Source organism: Notechis scutatus, chromosome 1, assembly GCF_049901735.1.
Source record: "Notechis scutatus isolate UNSWTSFEM ecotype Mainland chromosome 1, rNotScu1.2, whole genome shotgun sequence".
NCBI lineage: Eukaryota > Metazoa > Chordata > Lepidosauria > Squamata > Elapidae > Notechis > Notechis scutatus.
The window spans coordinates 194,568,350-194,591,121 of NC_142009.1; the positions used below are offsets into that span (position 1 = coordinate 194,568,350).

The 22,772-nt window shown below is 38.3% G+C and overlaps 1 protein-coding gene across 2 annotated transcripts in view; it reads left to right on the plus strand.

Moving 5' to 3' along the window:
* FIGN (fidgetin, microtubule severing factor) overlaps positions 1 to 22,772 on the plus strand; it is a 137,114-nt gene that overhangs the window by 33,620 nt on the left and 80,722 nt on the right. The window contains exon 3 of one of the 2 annotated variants that reach the window (XM_087949829.1): positions 21,776 to 21,829. The exons of the other annotated variant lie outside the window; for it this stretch is intronic. Within the exon in view, the coding sequence (XP_087805955.1) occupies positions 21,776 to 21,829 (54 nt within the window). The remainder of the gene's footprint in view (positions 1 to 21,775; positions 21,830 to 22,772) is intronic. 2 annotated transcript variants of the gene reach the window in all.

The window sequence follows — 22,772 nt, forward strand, 5'->3', positions numbered from 1 at the left end:
AGTTCAATTCAAGGTTAGCCTGTTATTGTGGTATTGGCAACTCCTTCTCTCATTTCGGTTCTTCTGCTAGCAGACCTGTACAAAAGGCAGTCATTTTTATTTAATACGTGGGGAGGTATTAATCACTGCAATGTTTTCTTGTGAGAATTTATTTTACCAAATTCATTTTTCCCTTCTCGTGACAATAATAGGTGTTTAATTACTCAATAAGAGCAGTTTATAGATTGAATTTTTCCTGTATGTTGGACAAATGGTATTGATTTTGTACTTTGATGCAACATGAAACAGTATTAAACTCAATCAGAATTCTAAAAACGACTAATGTACGCTAGTCATGGTAATTGAATTTTCTTTGAGGAAATTTGGCAACTCCCTTCCTGCTCTGAAGACAGATAAGAATGAAATGTTACATCCTTTGGAGAGAAAAAAAATATTTATAAAACTTATTTTATTGTGGGTGTGATATGAAAGAGAAAAGGGGGGGGTATATGGATGGAATATTTTGAACTTGGTCTAAAAAAATTCCATGTAACAATTCTAATGAACTTGGCCAATTCCTGTATGAAAACAACCAGGGTTATGAAATCTAAACCCCGATACTAATGGGTCAACTATAATGCCCTTCGATTCCATGTGGCTGTTATAGGATAGGGGTTCTAGTATTGTCAAGTACAACACATTATTTAAGAAAAATAAAATTGACATTGCACATCAAGCTTGACACAAGCCTGTTAAAAAAAAGCATATGGGAGCTGTCTGGCTCCTGCCTTGTCTCAAGCTTTTATAGCTGATCAAAAGGATGAGGGTTGACCATAAGAATATTGTCCTGCCATCAAACATAGTACCCTGTGCTGTGACACGCAGCTCAAATTCACATACTTCTCTGAGTTTTGTGTTTTTACCTTTTGGCATTTGAACAGAGTTGGAATGCCATCTATATATTTTGATTGCTTTCATTGTTTCCTGAAGCAAGGAGAACTGGGAACAGATCCTTGCATGCTGCAGTATTACCTCCTCCCCCACTACACACACACACACACACACACACACACTTTTTACACTAGCATAGCCTTTGAGGCTTAGTCACCTCTGTGAGTATTTTCACAGTTAAACAATCTACAAATGTTTGGCCTTGCTTTCAGCATCATCTATTGGCATATTAGCTCATTGTACTTGAACGTGCACAATTTAGAATTATCTATGACATGATGAAGATGTTAGAACTCTGTTATTCAGCATAGAACAGATCTTTATTCTGATCACACTGTAGAAGGGGAATTTCAGTGGGGGGAAATTTTTGAATTTATAAAATATAACTCTTAAATTTTCATTTTGCAAAAGTACTTTGTTAGACCTTGAAATTTTAGGAAGTATGTATTATTTTTAATATATTTTTATTTCACCTGGGGAAAAAAAACCTCCAGCATTTGATATTGTGTCCTCCAGTTCCCATCTTATGGCAGTTCCAGGCCTTCCCTCTCATCTAATGTTTTCATGAAGGGAAATGTTCTACAGATAGTTCTCCCTTTGTTAATCCGTTGCTGTTTCTGTGTTCATTTGTTGCTGTTTTTAAAAGATCAAACTATAGGCCATTTTATGCTATTGTAATCATTTGGGCTACTTTATATATTTTATTGAATTCCCCTGGCAGAATGTATATGTCATACGTTCACAAATATGTCGCCATTTAGTATGTAAAATGAGGAAAACTGCCCATTTATGACATAAAATATTTTCCAGTATTAAGATTGTATATTTAACTAATATGATATTTGTTTCTGGAATAGTGAGGCATGAATTCAATTTGGCTTTTAAAAATCTATCTCCAAATATTTATCTATTACTAAGAATATTGTGTATGTTTGCTAACATTCTGAATATAATTCATTGCTATTTGTTTCATTGATCCTATGACTGTACAGAACTGCAGACTTAATTAATCAACAGTGTGCTTTTCAGAAGATAGTTTTGCACAAGCGATAGCTATAATTGGTGGCATTTTTTAATCATAGCTGATTTCTTTGGTTTAATTCAGACAATGTGAAAATGTATCTCTTCAGATATTTGAAAAAGAATTGAAGTAAGAATTCTTTTTTTCACTCATGTGCACACATCCACACGTGCATGTATGCACATTAATACACACATATACATACACCGAGTATCTCTCCTGTATTTAGACATTTATTCCTTATGCCAAATGTGAGAAATTAGCTATAATCTTACCTCAGGTTTCTTTTCTTTTTTAAAATGAACAACTTTATTTGAACGCAGTTTATTTGAGAAAACAAAGTATTTGGAATAATGTTAAAATTATGTACATTCCAGCAGATAAAAAATAGTTGCCTATCCAACCAGCATCCTTTAGTGCATCAAATATGCAGTGTATTCAGCATGGAGAGTCACCTTGGGAAATGTAAAGGGCCACAGCTAATTTGCATATTTTAGTTAATATAATTAACATAATTTGTGCAGGATGTGTGAGAGTGTTGGGGGCTGGGTAATGTTAGCTGCTGCATTCCGTTTCTTCCGCTGCTGATTCATAGTTCTGTTAGCTCTGGTTATAATCTTTTCGGCGACTGCTCATCCCATTTTGAAATGGATTGACTTAATCTGAGTAGGATTCTTACTGATCCTTTTTTTTTTGTCAGAGAAGAAAAAATATATAATAAATATATAGTCCTCGAAAGTGTTGTTTTAATGAGGAACAAAAAGGGCTGGGATTTTATTTCTTTTTCTTGGATTGAAAAGATTTTACTATGTAAATATATTTATTTAGAGCCTTTTTTAAATAAATAAAATAAATCTTGTCTTTCTCTTGCCCCATTTAACCATTACTAAGAGGGGATTGAGACAAGGATTCTATACCCTTCCTGCAGGTTGAGGTCTGTTCCCTATCTTGGTGGGCTGCTTTTGTACAAATGTGGATTCTCCGTATGTTATGACCTACTGGGGGCAGGTCATAATTATTTCCAGCCCCTTGCTTCTCTGGCCATATCATCCAAAGTAAAAAAAAATGAAGTTTGGCAAGGCTATTTGATATATGGCTTTACAGACCCTTTCATGTTTTGTTCCCCTGGTTGCAGAATTCAGTAATGCTAGGAATGTTCTTCCCAATGTTAGTGTTTAATGCATTAATTTGCAGGCATATGCTAAGCTGCAGTGTATGGATGCAGGAAGTATACAGTCTCATGAATGCATGGATGTGGTCTTCTTTTGCTGCTAATTCTATCTGTTAGTTTGCTCTTATTAGGAAGATCACTTGCTGCCTTTGTACTATGATATGAAACCTCTCCTCCCTTCTTTGGGATCCTGCACCATAGTATATTTAGACTAATGGTTAGTTCAGTTCTGGTTTTAATTACTCTGAAATCCATTTCCTACTTATGACAGTTCACTTTAAAAGCTGCATTGCTTCATTCCAGGAACTTTATTACTCTTTCTCTCAGAGATTGCTATTTCGTCTTGACCACCGATTTTCATCAGTTGCCCAGTTCACCTTTGTCCACACTATCCTTGTGAAATGACCTGCTCCTTTCCTGCTTGTCAATAGCAAATTGCTCCATCCCCTTGCATCCATGTGGTAGCAACAACAAAGGAATGCAATACTTTTTTAGATTTTACATTATTATTATTTTTAGAAATTAAACTTTAATGCAGAGAATCCTAATTAGCATTTAATACCTGGTAATTAAGGCACTGGTAGGGGTCAACTCTATAAAGCACATCGGTAGAACTGGCACCTGATTAATAGTCTCCCTGATATAAAAAAAGTTCAGCACAAAAGAATGCTCTTCTAGGGTCAGTGCTTTAATAGCTGTGGAAAGTGCAGGTTTTGCTGTAATTCTCTCTTAACAACTGGATCAAAATAATAATTTGTGAGATGGTCATAGCTGACTTTACCATCCATGATGTCAGGTAAATTATTTTGATGACGTTGGGTTGATTATTTGGTTTTCTTATTACTGCCAGCAAAACAGTGAGATTCAACTTATTTTCACTGCTTTTGAAGGCAGCTCTTCCAAATGCTTCAAATCCTTCCTCTTGTGTTTGTTTTTCACAAAAACGAGCTATACTTTTGGAAGGTAAATTATTTGGGGTGTATATAATAAAAAGCTCATCGGTATCATGATATTGAAGAATGAAGTAAGCAGCTTAAAGAATATTTCATTTGGTCAAACTGACTGTCCAGATGATTTCAATAAACTCCATCCCATTTTAAAAGGATATATTTGCTTTTGCAGTATGTATTAGATAAATGGGGTAAACATTGATTGAAGCACCTTCCAACTTACATTGACCTTCAGGTGTTAAAACAAGTAAGAATACGGCTAGAAAGTTACATCTGTACTCATTTCTGTTCGCTCCAGGTTGGGCCCATGGGGACAAATACAGTTTTGTCTAGCTCTGAAATTTAAGTGTGGAACAGAATCTAATGATGTTTTCCCTTTTCAGCATGCAACCCTGACTGCTTTTGTGTTGTACTGTAGTCTTATTTGTGGTAAATATCTAAGTGATTTTCTAGAAAGAACTAAAAGATGCAATAATCAGCTTTCCAATTCCACATATGTTTAAATAACAACAATTCTCTTCTTTGTCTATCCTATAAAATGATCAATTTGTAGAAAGAGACATTTGCTTTTTGTACATAAATTGGCTGTGGCTGAGTGACGTGCAGTTGTTCCCTACACTTGGGGCATCTACCACAAGATTAACTAATATGTTTCCCTGATATACCCTATTTTTTGCTCCATAAGACACCTCCCCCCCCCAAAAAAAATGGGTGGAAATATCTGTGCATCTTATGGAGCGAATATTGCATCACAGAGCCAGTCCTTTGGTGAATAGCAGTCAGGCTGCGGCGACGGGGTCCTTTTACAGTACTGAACCCTGCTTTTTCTGTCTTTGTCATTGCCTGCCTCTTCTGTCTCTTTTCCGCAGTGCAGGAGTCAATAGGCCGAGTTGGCAAATGAGAGGACACCTATCTGTGGTCTTCTCAGTCTTCAGAATATTTTTTTCTTGTTTTCCTCCTCTAAACCTAGGTGCATCTTATAGCGTGAAAAATACGGTAATATCTGCTCATCAGATTCATGGAAATTCTGACCATTGGATCCTCAAAGGAAGAAGGAAAGGTTCAGGGAAGGAAAAAAAAAATCCCCAATAAAGATCACCTGAGTATTTGGCTCAATAATGTTTCGTAATTCAGATGCATCTCATAAGAGGCTTGGAACATGTGTCCTTTGCAAAGCAGTACCAATGGTTCTCAATAAATGCAGTAGGTTTAACATGTCCTGCATTTTCTATTTCATTCATCCATGACTAAAATATTTTGAACAAATACGGACATCTTTTTAAAAACAAAATAATGAACTCCATAAATACATCTGTTTCTTGAATGCCTTCAGGTTTTCTGTATGGGAGAGATGAGAGAGATTTATAATGCTCTGGGTCTCAACAAGGTCAGTCAGGGAGGCCTACAGCAAGAGCTGTAGGTCAACAGGAGCCGTAGATTCTTTATCCCTTCTATACATTTTAACACTAATTTTTCAAAACCAGTTCAAATACATGTAAACTTTGGATTAGAGCCACTAACCATTTGTAGGCTTTTATAGTATCAATATTTCACTCTTGCTGATGCAGTTCTCTTGTCTTATTTTCTCAGTCAGAACCGGGAAACTCTTTTTATCCCATTATATTAAAAAAAAAAAAAAATCTGCCCACTTCCCCCCTATGTGTGACATGCAGTACATAGATACTGTTACATGTGATACTGATACTGTGTTTCGTACAATAAGAATGTTGTACAAAACACCATTACAATTTATAGACAAATGTAAGGGTTTTGTGCATGAATGCCAGATCAGGACAGTTAGTTCAGACTTATTTAGTTTAGTTTGTTTTTTAGTAGAGTCCTGAAATTCATCAATTAAAGGCCACTTAAAGTGCAACATATTTGCTTCCTGCAATAAAGCATAGGATTATTATTTTTTTTTTACTCGAGAGCCAATGTGGTGTAGTAGATAAGATGGTTTATATATTAGGAATAAGGACCCTCATGTTTGGGTTCACTTTCATCTATGGAAGCTCACTGGGTGACTTTCTCAACCTGGCCTTTTTCTTAGTGTAGCTTCTATGGGGAAAAATAGGAGGAAGAAGTGCTGTGTTTATCTGTTAAAATATTTTATGAAAAATGGAGTTCAAATCAGTCAGTCAGTCAAACCAGTACAATTCATTGGTTCAGTTCTGGAAAAGTTCACTTCTAGTTACCATCCACTTTCTTCTTTTCAACAGCATAACCCTTCCTCGTTTCCCTTCCATAAAACCTGTTGTGAACACTCTTTAGCAACCTATTTTAAATTAGCAAATGATGCCACGCGTGATGTAGCTAAATCATACATTGAACACTTAGCCTCATTTATCTGACAGTCACATCTTTTGAGCTTTCAGATTTCACCAGCACAATTGGCTCTCATTCTCCCTGGGATCCATGTCCCTGATTATTCCTATATCCCTTCCAGCAACTATCCCTCCCTGCCTCTGTGGAGCTGATATTCCTTGGGAGAGCATGTCATTATTTGTATTGCTGAAGCTACACAAATATATTCTCTTTGTTTAAAGGAGAGCTTGACCAGTAACCCTGTTGAAAATGCTGCATGTTTTGCTTTACTGTTATTTTATTCTAACAAAACCAGAAGAGGTGGAGTTATGCAAAGCTACTGGTGACTTTATGAATTTCCTCAAGCATGATTTTAATCTCATTTCATTGCCCTTATGGTAATACATTTGCAGCCTTGGCTATGCATTTTAAACCCTGGTTAAATTTACCCACCTCTCCCCTGGTCCCAAACTAAAACTGCCAATAATTTTCTGAGATAGTCTAGTGGACTATCAAATGAGAAGGGAACAAGGGGTGGATTTGCATGTAATGGTCTAGATTGGTTCTAGGTTAGTCTTTTCAACTGAATTGAAAAGGAAAAATATTGTCAAGAATTAAGTTCTTTTCTCCTCTTTAGAAACTTGTTTGATTTGTGGCACATGACTTGCATTTATGCTAGGCAATAAAGTGCTGTTCATTTAACCCAAAAATAGAATTGTTTGTCATCTACTAAGATGTCACTGTTTTATTTCAGTAAAACTATTAAATCATCACCTTTTTATAACTTCCTTTTACACTGGTGTATGGTTAGGGCAAAGGTTCAAACCAATCCTTTTCATGTACATAATCATGCACTGCAATTAATCACAATCTAGTTCTTTAAAAAGGAATCCATTAAGATGTAATACCATCTGAACAATCACCAAGTGCAAAAATTGGATGCATTAAGAGTTTCAGGCTTTTGCGGCATGGAGGTTTTTGTTGTATTTATCTTTCCTTACAAGAGCACTGAATTCAGAGTGGCTTATATGTAAAAACATGAATATAAAATGGGTTATCATTAGTGTGTAATATATGTGGTCTTTCACTATGATCTGCTGATTTTCTGAACTAGGACTATAGGTAGTCCTCGACTTATGACCACAATTGAGCCCAAAATTTCTATTGCGAAGGGAGAAATTTGTTAAGTGAGTTTTGCCCCATGTGGCTTTTCTTGCCACAGTTGTTAAGTGAAACTACAGTTGTTAAATTAGTAACAGGGTTGTTAAGTGAGTCTGGCTTCCCAATTGACTTTGCTTGCCAGAATGTCACAAAAAGAGAATCACATAAGCCTGGGACACTGCAACCGCCAAGTATCTCAGTTTTGATTGCATGATCATGGGGATTTGGCAACGGTTCTGAGTGTGAAAAATGGTCATAAGTTGCTGTTTTCAGTGCCATTGTAACTTTGAAGGGTCACTAAGCAAACTGTTGTAAGCTGAGAATTACCTGTAGTCATTTCAATAAATTTTGTTGACACATCAATGAAAGTTTGAATGATTATATTAAAAGCATTTCAGATTCAAGCTTGTTGTTCTCAGTCTCTAACCTACATATACAGTATTTGAAGAAAGAAAGTTTTCAGAATATAATAGTCTTAAATCATTGTATTGGCCATGTAACTATATTACTAAGAAAAGCGTAAAAAAAGTCCAATTTGACCTTTTTATGCAGCTGTTTTAATGCAAGTTTACATCTAATTCATGTGGCTGGGAAAATGAAGGTATTTCATCTATATATTTTGTCTTTTTTGTCTGCTTATGACAACAGACCCAGATAGGTCTTAACAGATTGCCTACCTGTATAAGGGCTAGTATGTTTATTGAATAATTGGGCACTTTGGTAGATCATACATTACAAGTAGTCCTCGACTTGTGACCATAATTTGGACAAGAGCTTCCATTGCTAAGCAATGTGGCTGTTAAATGAGCCATTCCCAATTTGACGACCATTTTGTTGTGATCATTAAGTGAATTCAGCTTTCCCCTTTCAGTTCGCTTGTCAGAAGCCCCCTGGGAAGGTTGCGAATGGTGATCACATGATCACCTGGACATTGCAGCTGCCATAAATATATGCTGGTTGCCAAGCAACTGAATATTGATCACATGACCACAGGGATGCTGCCACAGTTGCAAATGCGAGGACCAGTCTAAGCTGATGTTTTTCAGTCATAACTTTGAATGGTCATTAAATGAATGGTCATGAGTCAAGAGCAACCTACAGTAAAGGATTGGACATTTATTTTTCTCATTAATATTTTCAGTGCCAGAAATTCAGGATAATTTAGAATTTCCCCGAAATAGGCATTAGCTATCTTCTAGAATGTACTTTAAAAAGTGAGAAAAGGCAGTTGGTGGATAAAATTGCCTAGGTCAGTATCTAAAGGGGGGTTAGGCAGCCCCCAATTTTTTTCCACTTGATGTGCTTCTCACCATCCTACACTGAATGGGAGAGTTGGTCAGCAACAATCTCCATCCACTTTGGTAAAATCATCACTGTGGTCAAAAAGCGCTAGCTAAAGAGAGTGCCAGATGGTGCAGGGACACTAGAACATACTTCCTCAGTAGAAACACATTGTCACTGGTTCCTTGTTCAGATATTTTGCCTGAAAGGACAGCTGGGTTTTACCACTAGAAATTACTAAAATGCAGCCATCCCAAAAGTGTTTTTTTTTTTTCCAGATGGCAGCTGAACTTCCTTTGTTTTTCCTTGAAGATGTTTCGCTTCTCATCCAAGAAGCTTTTCCAGTTCTGACAAATCACCTTTGGGACAACCATGACCTGGATGATATAGATTTTAAGATGCAGACAGGATTCTTTCTTAATATATTGGGTGTGTGAGGTTCAATCTGGAGACTCAGGGTCGATGCCAATAAAATGGTGACAGACCAGCAGGGCAGATTCATCGTTGTATTTAGAATAGACCTTTTAAAATCAATGTGACTAAATTTAGTCTTACCGAGCTTCAATTGATGTGCTTGACTTAGTCTGGATACAATCCTGTGACTAAATGCTGCATGCTTAAGGTTTTGGTCAAGACCTGGAAATGCTGTTTGATTATTGGCCTGCTGGGTGTTTTTATTCACCCTGATTAATGTTTGAAAATTCATTTGCCTCAAACGTGTCTGGCTGTTAGAACACTACATTTCCATATTAAATACATTGCAACAGGGAAATGTAATTCTCTAGGCGTCAGAATACTCGGCAGAGATTTTCAGATGCTTAAGTTATATCTAGCAACCTGAGATACTGTTGCATACACGATAATCCATTGGTTGAAGGGATTCCTGCTGATCTTCATATGCTTAGAAAAAAAGTTAATATTTGAAGCCACCAAATAATAACTTAAGGAAATCATTTGTACAGCAGCTAAGTAGGGCTTGCTGGGGAAATTTTTGCTTCAATCCAATATAATTCAGGATTGAATGTGGTCCTTCAATCTAATTTTGAGTTTTGTACCCTTATAGTAGTTCCTTCTGTCTTCTTCCATAGCTGGCATAAATTCATACAAATGTTTCTATCCTATCATTGACTAATCAGAGAGTGTAATATTAGATTGCTTGGAGACATAAAGAAAATAGACATCTGGCAATGCCAGCTGACATCTGTCTCAATCACTTTCAAAGGCAGATGTAGCCTAGCAATTGAAATTGGGGACTTAACGATTTACAGTTATAACACATTTCCATTGTAATTTTTCCAAAAGGCATTAATATTCTGTCATTTTTATCTGTAGAAGCAATATGTACGTAACTTTTTAAATGGTGTACTAATTGAAATCAGTAGTCTATGGTACCCAAAATCATGATCTGTAGCACATTTAGTTGGATTGTAATTATTAGAGGGAAGGCAGATTTCTGAGTTCCACTGACAGGAAGTAGAGACCCTACTCTTCGACTTATGACCAGTTGCTTAATGACCATTCAAAATTACAATGCTGTCTCTAGCTATTTGTATCCTGTTTTCAGAATTATGACAGCTGCAATCTTCCCCTGCAGTCATGTGATTGCACTTTGGGCACTTGGGAACTAGCTCACCTTTATGGTTGATTGTAGTATGTTGTGGTCATATGACTGATTTTTTGCTGGTTTCTGTATTTACTTTGGGTTTCCAGCGAAAAACGCCCATTGGGGAAAATTGATTTGCTGCCAAAATGTTGAAAAATCAGATGTGGTCACATGGTGCTTTGATTTAAAACTAATGATTTATGACTATAATTTCAGGGTCAATTGCAGTCTTAAGTCGAGGACTACTAGTACTCGCTTATTCTTTTGCCAGTGGTGCTTCATCCAGATTATGGTCTAATCATCATCATCTTCATCTTCATCATCATGTCCTGTGTAGAGCACATTGGGCAGCAGCACGTGCTTTCCACCAGTTTCAATCATTTGCAGCATCTTCGGCATCATCTCAAGGGACATTAATAACTGTAAGATGTTCTTTAAGTGTTTGGCGCCAAGTTTTCCAAGGCCCGCTTCATTTATAAGAGCTGTGGTGGCACAGTGGTTAAAATGCAGTACTGCAGGCTACTTCTGCTGACTGCTGATTGCCAGCAGTTGGGCAGTTCGATTCTCACTGGCTCAAAGTTGACTCAGCCTTCCATCCTTCCGAGGTCAGTAAAACGAGGACCTGGGTTGTTGGGAGCAATATGCTGACTCTGTAAACTGCTTAGAGAGGACTGCAAAGCACTGTGAAGCGGTATATAAGTCTAAGTGCTATTGCTATATAAAGAGGGGTTTGAAAGGCAAGGAAGAGACTGCCTTGGAGGACCCCAATATATCTGTCTAAGTGAAAATGCATGAAACACAATAATAACAGGCTTTAGGTAAAAAGTTGTATGACAGTAAAGAGATTGGAATGAGTTCTTAATTTGGATTTCTCCATGTTGACTGGGACATTATGTTTTGGAATTACATTTCCAGGACTGTAAAATGCAAATTAAAAGTAGCTGGGCAAGTTTTGTAAGTTAAAATAAGAATGAACCATAGATTGTATTTTTTTTTCATAGTGTATTATGTGATGGATATAATTAACTGATTTTTAGAAGATCTCCCAAATCATTAACTGCCTTGAAACAACTACTAGCATATATTTGAAATTGGAAAGCTTAGAGTGTAAGCTTAAAGTCTTTAAAAGCATTGGTTTAAAAAAAAAAGCCAGTGTGTTACAGAAAAAGCAAACAATTTTCAACATTATTGTCATCTTTTTAAGAAATCCTCTAAAAGATCCATTTGGCTACCTAAGGTTTTTGCTGAATTCTTCTGTCCGGGGATCTGGTTAAAACTGGAATTTAGCAGTTAAAAGACGGTGTAACACTTCTACTCTGATTATTTTAATACTGATTTTAATAATGTTTTAATTCTTTTATCATATGTAATCTACCTTAAAAAAGTTTTCTTTTAAAGGTGACTTAGAAATACTTTAAATAATATTCATCACAAAAAATATGCCTTGTTTTTATGGCTTATTTTGGAATTATAAACTAAGTTTTTTTAATGTGCTGAAACTAAACAAAATGAGAAATTTTTGCATTGAATGCACATGCAAATTAGAGATTAATGCATTTAACCTTGTTTTCCATGTTTCATTTATTAGCAAACTTGTTTTTTTTACACAATTATAAGAAATGCTAAAACTAGCCATGCATTTATTTTACTAAAAAAGAAAAAGAAAAAAAACACTGAAACTATATAACCTAAATTCTAGAAATAAAAAGAGAGTCAAATAATAACTTGAGTAGCTTTTCAGGGACCTTATTCAACCTTGGAAGGCATAATTATGTTGGTGCTTTTAGTGCAGGCAAAGAAAAACCATAAAATTAAGGCATGAAAGACTATGTCTACTTTAAGCAAAATAATCGGATAATTGTTTTGGGATTTTATTACTATTCTATTGTTATAAAGATGCAGATTTTCCCTTCAAATATAACATTTTCAGTCTATTAACTTATATTCTTGGTAGCCTGAGTTTGGTTGAAGAGGTTAAGAAGTATTTGAAGCTTTAACACAGTCTTGAGATATCTTTGGCGTGCAATTTCAACGCTGTGTTTCATTCTTTAGTCGCTCTGTAGCTTCGCATTCTTTTACACACACAAACCTTCACTTAACTAGCTGCTTTACCTTCAAGTTGTCATGTGGTGTTTTATTTCCCCTTTCCAGAGCAGTGGATTGATTAGAATCTTGATGACTTTCTGCTTACTTATTCCTGCCAAAGTGTTACACAGAAGTGATGAGGAATTTGGAAAGCTGAATTAGAGCGTGTCTTTATCAGTTTATACTATTTCCTCTGCGATTGGCAGTAGATTTCTGGATCTCAGAAGGAGTTTTCAGGCATCAACTGCTTCTTTATCATCTTAACTGGAGTTGTCAGATTCTGAATATTTCGTACAGTGAACATATGCTGTAACTTCTGGCATGACCCCTCCCTCCAAAGATCCTTGAGAAGTTCTTGGTGGAATCTGCGCTAAGAAAAAGAGACCATTCTCTTTTATGACCAAGGTTATCTATCTTGGTCTGCCTAACCTGGTGTTGCCCACTTGAATTTGGGTTCCAATGCTCTGAATTCCCAGTCAGCATCCCCAAGGATACTGAAGTTATAGAAATTTATAATCTGTGCTTATAACTGATGAAGAGCGCTAGGGTAGAGTCTGGGTGCAAGTGTAGCATTCAGTATGGATAGGTAAACAGATACACTTTTAAAACAGTGGACAATAATGCATGGCACAGATAGAGTTACTTCATTTGTCTAGTAGTGTAGGTAGGAATATACATCCTCATTCGTTTTATTATGGCTACTGTCATGCTGTTAGTTTGTGCATCGCTGCTTCCCAAGCAAATTAGTCTCAAAACAGAACAGCGTGGAAATCAGATAGGTGAAAAATGAGTACATATTAGCAACTAGACGCAGTGATATTGGAGAACTGAGAGAGTCACACAGTGACAAGTATACTGTTTGGCTGACTCAGAAGAAGATGAGCTATGTTGTGATTTTGGAAAAGATAATCCTTAGACCAAGTGATATTGCTTTAAACCTAATTGATGGAAATGATAATCCCTTCATAACAGATACAGTTCGCTTTGCACGCAGCCATTTTAAATACTAGCTTTGAGTACTTTTTTGAGAAGCTGGCTTCCGTGTGGCAATGGTTTTTGACCCATATGCAGAGTTCTGTAATTTCAAATGAGCTTTGCCTGTTGCTTTCTTTGTTTAAAAGCTAAAGCAGCAACACTTGGAAAGAGGGTAAAAAGAAAGAGGCGTGTATCCCTCTTTTCCTGGATGCCATTCTCTCCATCTCATTATGCCACTCCAAGTCTTTGACAATACTAGGAATTACTGAAAAGGGGTAACTGGAGTTCTGGGATTTTCTACCATAAGCAGTTAGTAGTTTACAGTAAATCCATAGAGGACCCGATGAAAGTCCAGGCCTCACAAGTAGCTAGTTTCAAAATATATGGATCTCCACTTCCAGTCCTCATGCCTGTGCATTCCTGCTTGCAACCCCTGGATCAGCAGCCACAGGACTAGCAGTCCTGATGCTTTGACAGAGCAGCCCATTGCCTCTGAAGGTCAAGGGATCTTTGTCCCTTGAGGTTCAAAACTGAAGCTAGGTGGCTACCTAATGGGGATGCAGTAAGTCAGGGGCCTGGCTGGCTGAGGAATTCTGGGATTTGAAGTCCATAAGTCTTAAAGTTGCCAGGTTTGGAGGCCTCCCCCCGCGGTAAGTAGTGAATTTCCTGCTTGGGGTGGGTGGGGGAAGATTCGTTGTTGCTTGAGATCTCTTCCAACTCTTTGATTTCAACAGTTGATTTGCAGTTCTTACCCAAGCCAATTTGTTGCCTGAACTAAGGAACACACAAAACAGCAAAGTAGGCTTTCATATATTTCAGTGCAGGTAGTCCTTGACTTACAACAGTTCATTTAATGAGCATTTGTAAGTTACAACGGCACTGAAAAAAGTGACTTATGACCATTTTTCACACTTATGACTGTTGCAGCATCCCGGTGGTCATGTGATTTACATCCGGATGCTTGACAACATGATGGTTGCAGTGTCTCAGAGTCATGTGATCTCCCAGAGTCATAGGACAAGCAAAGTCAATGGAGAAACCAGATTCGCTTAACAATAGTGTTACTTATTTAAGAACTGCAGTGATTCACTTAACAAATGTGGCAAGGAAAGTCATAAAATGGGGCAAAACTCACTTAACAAATTTCTCACTTAAAAACATAAATTTTGGCTTGCATTGTGGTCATAAGTTGAGGACTACCTGTGCTAGCATCAAGATTTCCTTTTTGGGGGTACTTGACACCCGTAGGCTACCCTATGGCAGATATTATAGATTGCTTGTCATGTACAACTTGTCGCTTCCCCTTTACCTTCTTCCTGGGACACTCAGTTGATTCTCAATCCTGCCATGTTTACTGATGTCTTCATTCTCCAGATCACGTTTTGTCTTTATAATTTTGTTTCATTTTAAACAATGCAATACATCTTGCTGTTGTGGCAGAAAAACACCGCATCTGTGTTAAACCAAGCTAAGGGCCAAACGAACTCAAGAATGTTCAGTCAAACTGAACCAAAGGAGGACCGTTTCTCACTCCATGGTGGTAGTTCATTAGTTTAGCTTTTTGGCCTATCAGGACTGCAACAGTTGGAGGAGGATGGAGAGATGCAACTTGACTTTGTAGGCATCCTATTGTTTGCATTGACACTCCTGTGTTTTGTGTAGTCTGGGGAGTTCTGAGGAAAGCTGAGCTCACCCTGACTCAAGCTCACCCTTTCCATAGTGATGCCCTTGCAAGGATCAAGTGGTTGTAGCAGACTCAGCAGCATGTACTGTGTATGCATGATTTATTTCAGTGGGTCTTTGCAGATTTAAAAATTGTGTTTGCCTTCCTGGCTCACCATTTTTCCAGTCTAAAGATCATAGGTTTTATTTGATTATATTTTGGTACTCTGTTAAAGTCGACTGGGTCACCTTGCACTGCACATCATCTGCTCATTTCTTTTAACATGTTCATTTTGCTCCCCTGTGAAAAGTTAATGCTATCTTTTATCTTTCATTGACTGGATGTCAAAGAAGGTAACATTAATAGACGTCAGGCACCTCTAATATAGTTTCGTGAATGCTCTTTATAAAAACATACGTGCAGTCCCCAAAGAGCGTAAAAATCCACAAGGTAGTGGTAATCTGGGCAGATAATTCTTATTTTGTGCAAACAATATTAGCTTTGTGCAATGTAAATATCATCTGGACTATCATCAACTACTTGCCTCCCTACCCTCACACCAAAATATGCATCCGTAAATAAAAGAACTTGAGGCTACCCACAGAAATGTAGTGATCTGGTATTTGTTTCATTGACATAACAGTTTCTGTTCATGCTTTTGAGTTTCTCTGTCCATAATAGATTTTCAGCTTATTTTATTAAAGAGATCTTTTCTTAAGTATGCCCAGGTGCATGGGTGTATAAAGTCAAGGAACAGAAATGAATTCTACTGAACCTGAGCACCCAGACTTTTCAGGACTGCACCCACTGAAATCCAATTGGTCTAAGATGAATTGGTCTAAGATGTAGAGTTTTTTCCTCTATTGTTTATTGGACTGGTTTATAGTTAGGGCCTTCCAACCCTTAAAGTGACTCTGGGTGGCTTACGGTTAGTTAGAATCACAAAAACAAAGCAGCTAAAGCAACATCCCATAAACACCAGAACCGGGGGGCGGGGGGAGAGGGAAAGAAACGACTAAGGCTACTCCTTGCATATTACATTCAAGAACTTTCAGTCTGGCTAGGTTCATCCCATGCTTTGGTCTAATGCCTCGAGGAAGAACCTGGCAGGTTCAGGGCCATCTAAACTTTGGGTAGAATGCAATTTTATACAGCAGAATCTGTAACAGAGGAGGCAAGGTTCCTGGGTCCCATTAGGTGTCATTATTTCATGGAAGGGATCCCAAAATGTGTCCATTCTGCTAGTTCCAATGAAATAAGCAGATACCTGGAGACAGGCCGTCTAGCAAAGAACCCAGCTGTGTGCTATGCAGGGCTTTGGTGATAGGTGATAACTAGCACTTTGAATTGCATCTGGAAGCTTAATAAGGATTCAGTATACTTCACAAAGTAGTACTGTTACATGGCTGTACCAATGTGCACCCATAACTGTTTGCAACACTGCATTCTGAACCTAATACGGCTTTGGATGGTTTTCAAGGCTGGTCCTCTGATACAACAGTCACCAATCTTTCCAGCTTTGTGGACCAGTGCAGCGGGTAGGGAGAGGAAATTGTTGCACGTGAATGGCAAGTGAGTGCTTCCCTATGCAGCTCCATTTGCACAAGCGGCAGACACTCGTGCCCATGTGTGAAGCTGTATTTGTGTCAGTGGCAACCTGCTGCTTGCACAAATGGACCTTTACTCATGAGCGTGAGTGCCAGCCATTCATGCAATTGGAGTTACATGTACTCACCCACCACTTGCGTGGCCCAGTTCTGAACAGGCTACGGCCCAGTATCAGGCTGTGGCCTGGGGATTGGGGATTGGGGAATGTGTTGTAAAGTTCATATGAGATCACTAAGGAAAAGTAAGCATGAGTTAGGGCTTTCACATCCTGAAATGGTATAGTTGACACAGTATGGATTGTGGCAAATGCTAAGAGTCCTAGAGCAGGGGTGTCAAACTCAAGGCCCGGGGGACGGATCCAGCTGGTGGGGTGCTTAGATCTGACCTGAGGAGCCACCCTGGAAACAGTGAAGGACCATCCCATAGTGCCTCTACCAGTGAAAATGAAGTTTGGGAGGGCTGGCAGAAGGTTGCAGGAGGTCGTCGTAGCTGGAGCTTGGGAGGCCATTTTCACTGGCAGAGTGCTCAGGCCTCCACAGGCGCCCCCAACATGAGTGACATCAAGCTGACCACGCCCACCCCAGCCACACCCACTCCAGCCCCCCAAGGTCAAACACAACCCTGATGCAACCCTCAGTGAAATCGAGTTTGACACCCCTGTCCTAAAGGATCCTCAGATTGTGCATCAGTTTTGTCTGAGGGAATGTACATTTGTCCGGGGTTAAAGGTGGAGAGTCTCCATAGCCAAGGGACCCCAAAACCAACAGCCCTCTCCTCTGGATATTGGAAAAGAATATTGATAACATCACTGGCTCAGCCTAAGATGGAGATTCATAACTAAGTATCATGAGTGTATTCACGATACCTGACCTGATATTGAAGTATGAGCTCACTCAGCAGTTTCATGTAAATGTTAAATAAGAGCAGAGCAAGAATAGAACTCTGGGCTAAATCTCTCCCTTCAATGAGAACTGATCCTGGAGAAGGAAGAAAAGCATTTGCAACACCATGCAACTTAAACCTTGCAGCCAGTCCAGAAGGATACCATGCTTGGTGGTATTAACAGCCACCAGGAGACATGAGGCCACGCTAGGTGTGCTATACCTCCATTGTAGTCCTTCCAGTGGCAATCTACAGGTGCAATCAATGTTGCTTCTCTACTATATCACCTAAAACGTTTTTCAGCTTAATATATTTTTAAAGAAGTTTAGCTACCAGTAGTTCCCGTCTTAAAACCATTCATTTGGCAACCATTTGAAGTTACAGTGGCACTGAAAAAAGTGACTTATATAACGGTTCCTCACACTTACGACCAGTGCGATCACATGATCAAAATCTGCTTGCTTGGCAGACATTATATACATTGACATTGTGTCAATTGCAGGGTCCCAGGGTCATAGGGTCACCCTTTGTGACCTTCCCAGCCAGCTTCCAGCAAGCAAAGTGAATAGGAATGGCTGGATTCGTTTTACGACCGCAAGATTCACTAAATAGCTACAGTGATTTACTTAACAACCATGGCAGAAAAAGTTGCAACTCACTTAACTACCTTGCTTAGAAATATACATCCTTTGCTCAATTATGATCATAAGTCTAGAGCTACCTGTAATCTGGTTCCATTGACTCCTGTACAGGTAGTGGGACTTAGACTAGGGAAAATCAACGCAACCTCTTCCATATCAGAGTGGTTTAACTTGTGACAGACACAAAGTCATCTTGCTCATTAAAAAATAAATACCAGTCTCCGTAGTGCTAAATGTCCATTTTTTAAAAAAATACATGTGAATTTAGATATTAACAGGCTTTTGCCTAATTTAAGCAGTAGCTATCCATTATTCTTACTACCCATTTTATTTACCCAGTAAATGAAACATTAGCTCATTCTACATATCAGTCCTCGTTAGGTCTTGTATAATTGAGCGTAGTGACTCTCTATGGAGTATTTTGTTGCTGTTGGTACAAAATGCAAAATTATTGGGCTGATTGTGCCCTGACCTGTTTAAGTTACCCACCCAGCCACTCATCCATTTGTCCCATTATCATTTTTGGCAATCGGATAAAAGCTGTATGACACATGGCATCACTGTGTTTTGGCATTTTCCTGAAAAGCCTGGGTAAGACTCCATCTCCCTTTCTACATAATGCAGTTTTGAGGAGCTGGAAGAAAGTTAATTGCTTGCAGGATCATTGACAGCCTCTGTGTCTGACTATTGAGCTACTGGAATACTGTCAGCCTTATGATGGCAAGCTCGTCTAAAAGTGAATTAGTTTAACTGAATCCTTAATTTCTTTATAAGCTAATGTCTGAAACAGAAGGACATTTAGCCAATTTTTTGACAGCTGGCCTTTTCTGGCATAAATTCATGCTGTTCTGCTGCCTGGGCTGTGCACAACCAAGACAATGTAGTTTATATCTTGTTCTAGATATCTGATTCAGTAGCGTTTACATTCTAATAGGTCCTTTCTTACCATTGATTCCAATAGCTTTGTGAAAAATTGACCCTGTGCTACACTCCATACATGGAATAAGTAGCAGTGCCTGGATGACACTAGATCCATAAATTCTTGCTGGTTTACGTAATTTTATATATAATAAACTACTAAATGAAATATTGTTTATCAGAGGACTAATCCATTTTATTGTAAGTCTCTTTAACTATTCAGAATGGGTGCTGAGTCAGAAACAAATCTTCTTCCTCTTCCTCCTCCTCTTCTTCCTCTTCCTCCTCTTTCTCTTCCTCCTCCTCCTTTTCCATAATCCCTTGTGGGGTAGAGTCTGGGCAACTGAATGGAGCTAGCAGAACATTTTAATGGCCGGTTGCCCTTCCTTTTGCCAATGTGAGGGTTTATTCAGCAGATATATTCTCAATGTGCCCAGAGAGAGAAATATCTGCCTCTACCTAGGATCAAACTCACAGCCTCCTGATTGTGAGGTGAGAGCTCCACCTCTAGACTACTACACCACTCCCTGAGCCAGAAACAAATGGGGAGTAGAAACAGGCTGCCAGAAATTGATTAACAAATGGGTGGGGAAAAAATGGCCTTCTCTCAATGTTTATACCTGTGGGATTCCTTTGCCTTTGCTTGCAGAGTACAAGTATACAATCATAACTTAGCTAGTCAGATGCAACGCAAACTGATAACATGTCCTACCTACAGGTCTGAGTTGAAAGGGGCACTTGGACTTTCTGAGATTCGGGCATCCTCAAAGGCGGGGCTAACCTGATTAGCCCACTCCAAAGGATGGAGCCATCTGCAATGAGCTAATCTGGTCAACAGTGGGATGCAACAGTCGGATGCAAACACCAGTGAAATGGGACTGCCAGAAGAAGCGTTCTAGGTGTAGACTCCTGCTTGCACCTCAGAATGCAAAGTATCCCCTACAGAGACCAAAATGAGAGCTTTCACTTGACTTTTGTGATCTTGATTCGATTGCCTAGATAGAACAATGTTTCTCAACTTTGGCAACTGTAAGAGGTGTAGACTTTTAACTCCCAGAATTCTTGAAGTCCATGTGTCTTCCAGTTGCTAAGGTCGAGAAATGTTGGCCTAGAACAAGGGTGTCAAACTCAATTTCATTGAGGGCCACATCAGGGCTGTGATTGACCTTCAGGGGCCAGGCAGGCATGGCCAACTGGGTGGGCATGGCCAGCATGACGCCACTTCCCAAACTGCTGTCATGTTTCCTCTTCGCACTGGGTAGATTGGGCCGAAGCCATTCTGGCCTGATCACTCCTCTTCGCATTGGGTAGATAAGGCCAAAGCCATGCTGGCCTGATCTTGCCTCTTCGCACTGGGTAGACCGGGATGGTTCTGTTCATACTGAATTTCCACACAGCTTTGCATTTCTTCTTTGTAAAAAGCTCTTTAGGTTAAGATTCTAGTAAAAGAATGGCCATTCTTATTTCAATATTTACTGATGGTCTTACCACTCCCTATTTTCTCCCCATTTATTTACAATGTATAGTAGTAAGTGTTATACTGAAACTGTAAGTACTCAGTATATATATATCACAAAACATAGAGAGGAGTTCCATCCTACTCTATCTATAGATAGGTCCTCACTTACTGATTACAGTGGAGACTGGCAGCTCCATTGCTAAATGATTTCATAAAGTGTGACACCATATTATGGCACTGGCATAGTTCTGGCTACAATTGTCAGGTGTGAAGGATGCTGTGGCAACTGCAATTTTTGACAATAGGATGTAAATGTCATTGTTCAGTGAAGATTTATCTTTGAATGGTTGCTGAATGAGTGGTCAGTAAGCGAGGACTGCCTGTATCACTATAGTACTTCATTGAAATAGTAGATTAATAATTTCCATGGAAAAGATGCCTTCGGCAGAAAAAGAGCTAGTCACAATAAATAAAAATAAAGAGTTTTTAAAAGAAGTTATCTGAATGCAAATTACACAGCTTGTCAGTAGATTTGGCTTCATTTTAATAATTAAATTGTTTTCTGCAGTGATTTTTTTAGGTTATTATCACATGCTGACATTACCCAGATTATTTTTCAGTATTTATTTAATATATTTGCTTTCCATCTGTGTCGTGAATGCTTAGATTATCATTGATACATATTGGATATAAATTACCAGAATGAAGCACTGTTTCACTTCTAATATCAAATGATTACAATGGAAAAATTAATAGCAAAGATGGTTGTGTGTGTGTGTTTTTTTTCTTGAACCATTAAAAACAAGTTAACTTATGGGCTTTCTGGAGACCGTTCACCAAAGGAGCAATAGGGTTTGCTATTAAATCTTTATTAAAAAAAAAAACTTAGTGCCAGTTCCATGGATAAAAGCAATATAATTGGAAATAAGAAACCAAGGGTGGTAAAAATGATCACACACAAAACATCTGTACTACAGCAAAAAGATATGAAAATCCATATGCATTTGTATAGCTTCAGCCAAAGCCAGTATGAGCTCTGCAATTTTTGAATGAACTTGTCATTGTTATTTGCAAGCTGGAAATCAATTTTCTGTAAACTTGACCAGTGCTCTTATCCTTTCAGCAACTCTGGAAGAAATCTATCTCTTACAGAGCGGGTTATGGGGCAACGAAAGAGGTACATACTTATATCTCTCCCATTGCAATCACTGTCACTATTCTTAGGATTGTGGTTATTATGCAGAGCTTCTGTGCATTTTCTCATGATATCATTTTTTTTTATATATTTGCTCAGTTTCATGTAGTGTGAAAAGGTCTTTTGGGTAAATATGGCATGGATATTACAGGAGGGGAAAAGACAGCAGGAAGTCACTTCAGAAAAGAGAAGAATATTAGGTGGGGAGGAAATCCTGCAAAGAGGCACCTAAGATATATACGGAATTGACCAATTTGGTCTAATATAAATATCACAGAGAAGAGTAACCAATTGTGTAAATGTATACTTGCATGAGTGGGAGGAGAAGAGCTGATATTTCCCTCTTAAGAATTTGGGGAATACCTCTTTGGCCTGAGAAGCAGGGCAATGAGTTTGGGTTAGGTTTAGAGCTGATGGAACAATTAGAGTTTGAGCCACAGTGGGCATCTTAAGTTGTCATTAGCATATTAGCTTCTCCTTGGAAGATATTATTATTTATAATAGTCATTTTACTAATCCCATAACCTACTCAGAACAATATTGTATAAACATTAAGTACTTGGGAGGAAAATATTGCCAGGAGGATAGCGTTGCTTTTAGATAGCAATATGTATTTTATGATATAAAAATCATCGAAGCTATGTTAATCCAATAGGGATTAACATAGGGGGCACGGATATCATACTTTCATTAGGAAGTGGCTGACTGTCATTTATGAGCAAATTTACAAAATTCATCTTTTTCTGAAATATGTCTTCCACTATTAATTTTTTTTTTTCATACATGAATTATTTTTGGTTGTGTTGTATTGTGTTTTCCACTGCTGCTGGGATGCATGAAAGCCCAATGCGGGTAATTAACATTGGGTGGATGGGTGGGTGTTCTAATGCATGCAAGTTATAATTTGCTAAAGCCAACAAGGGAA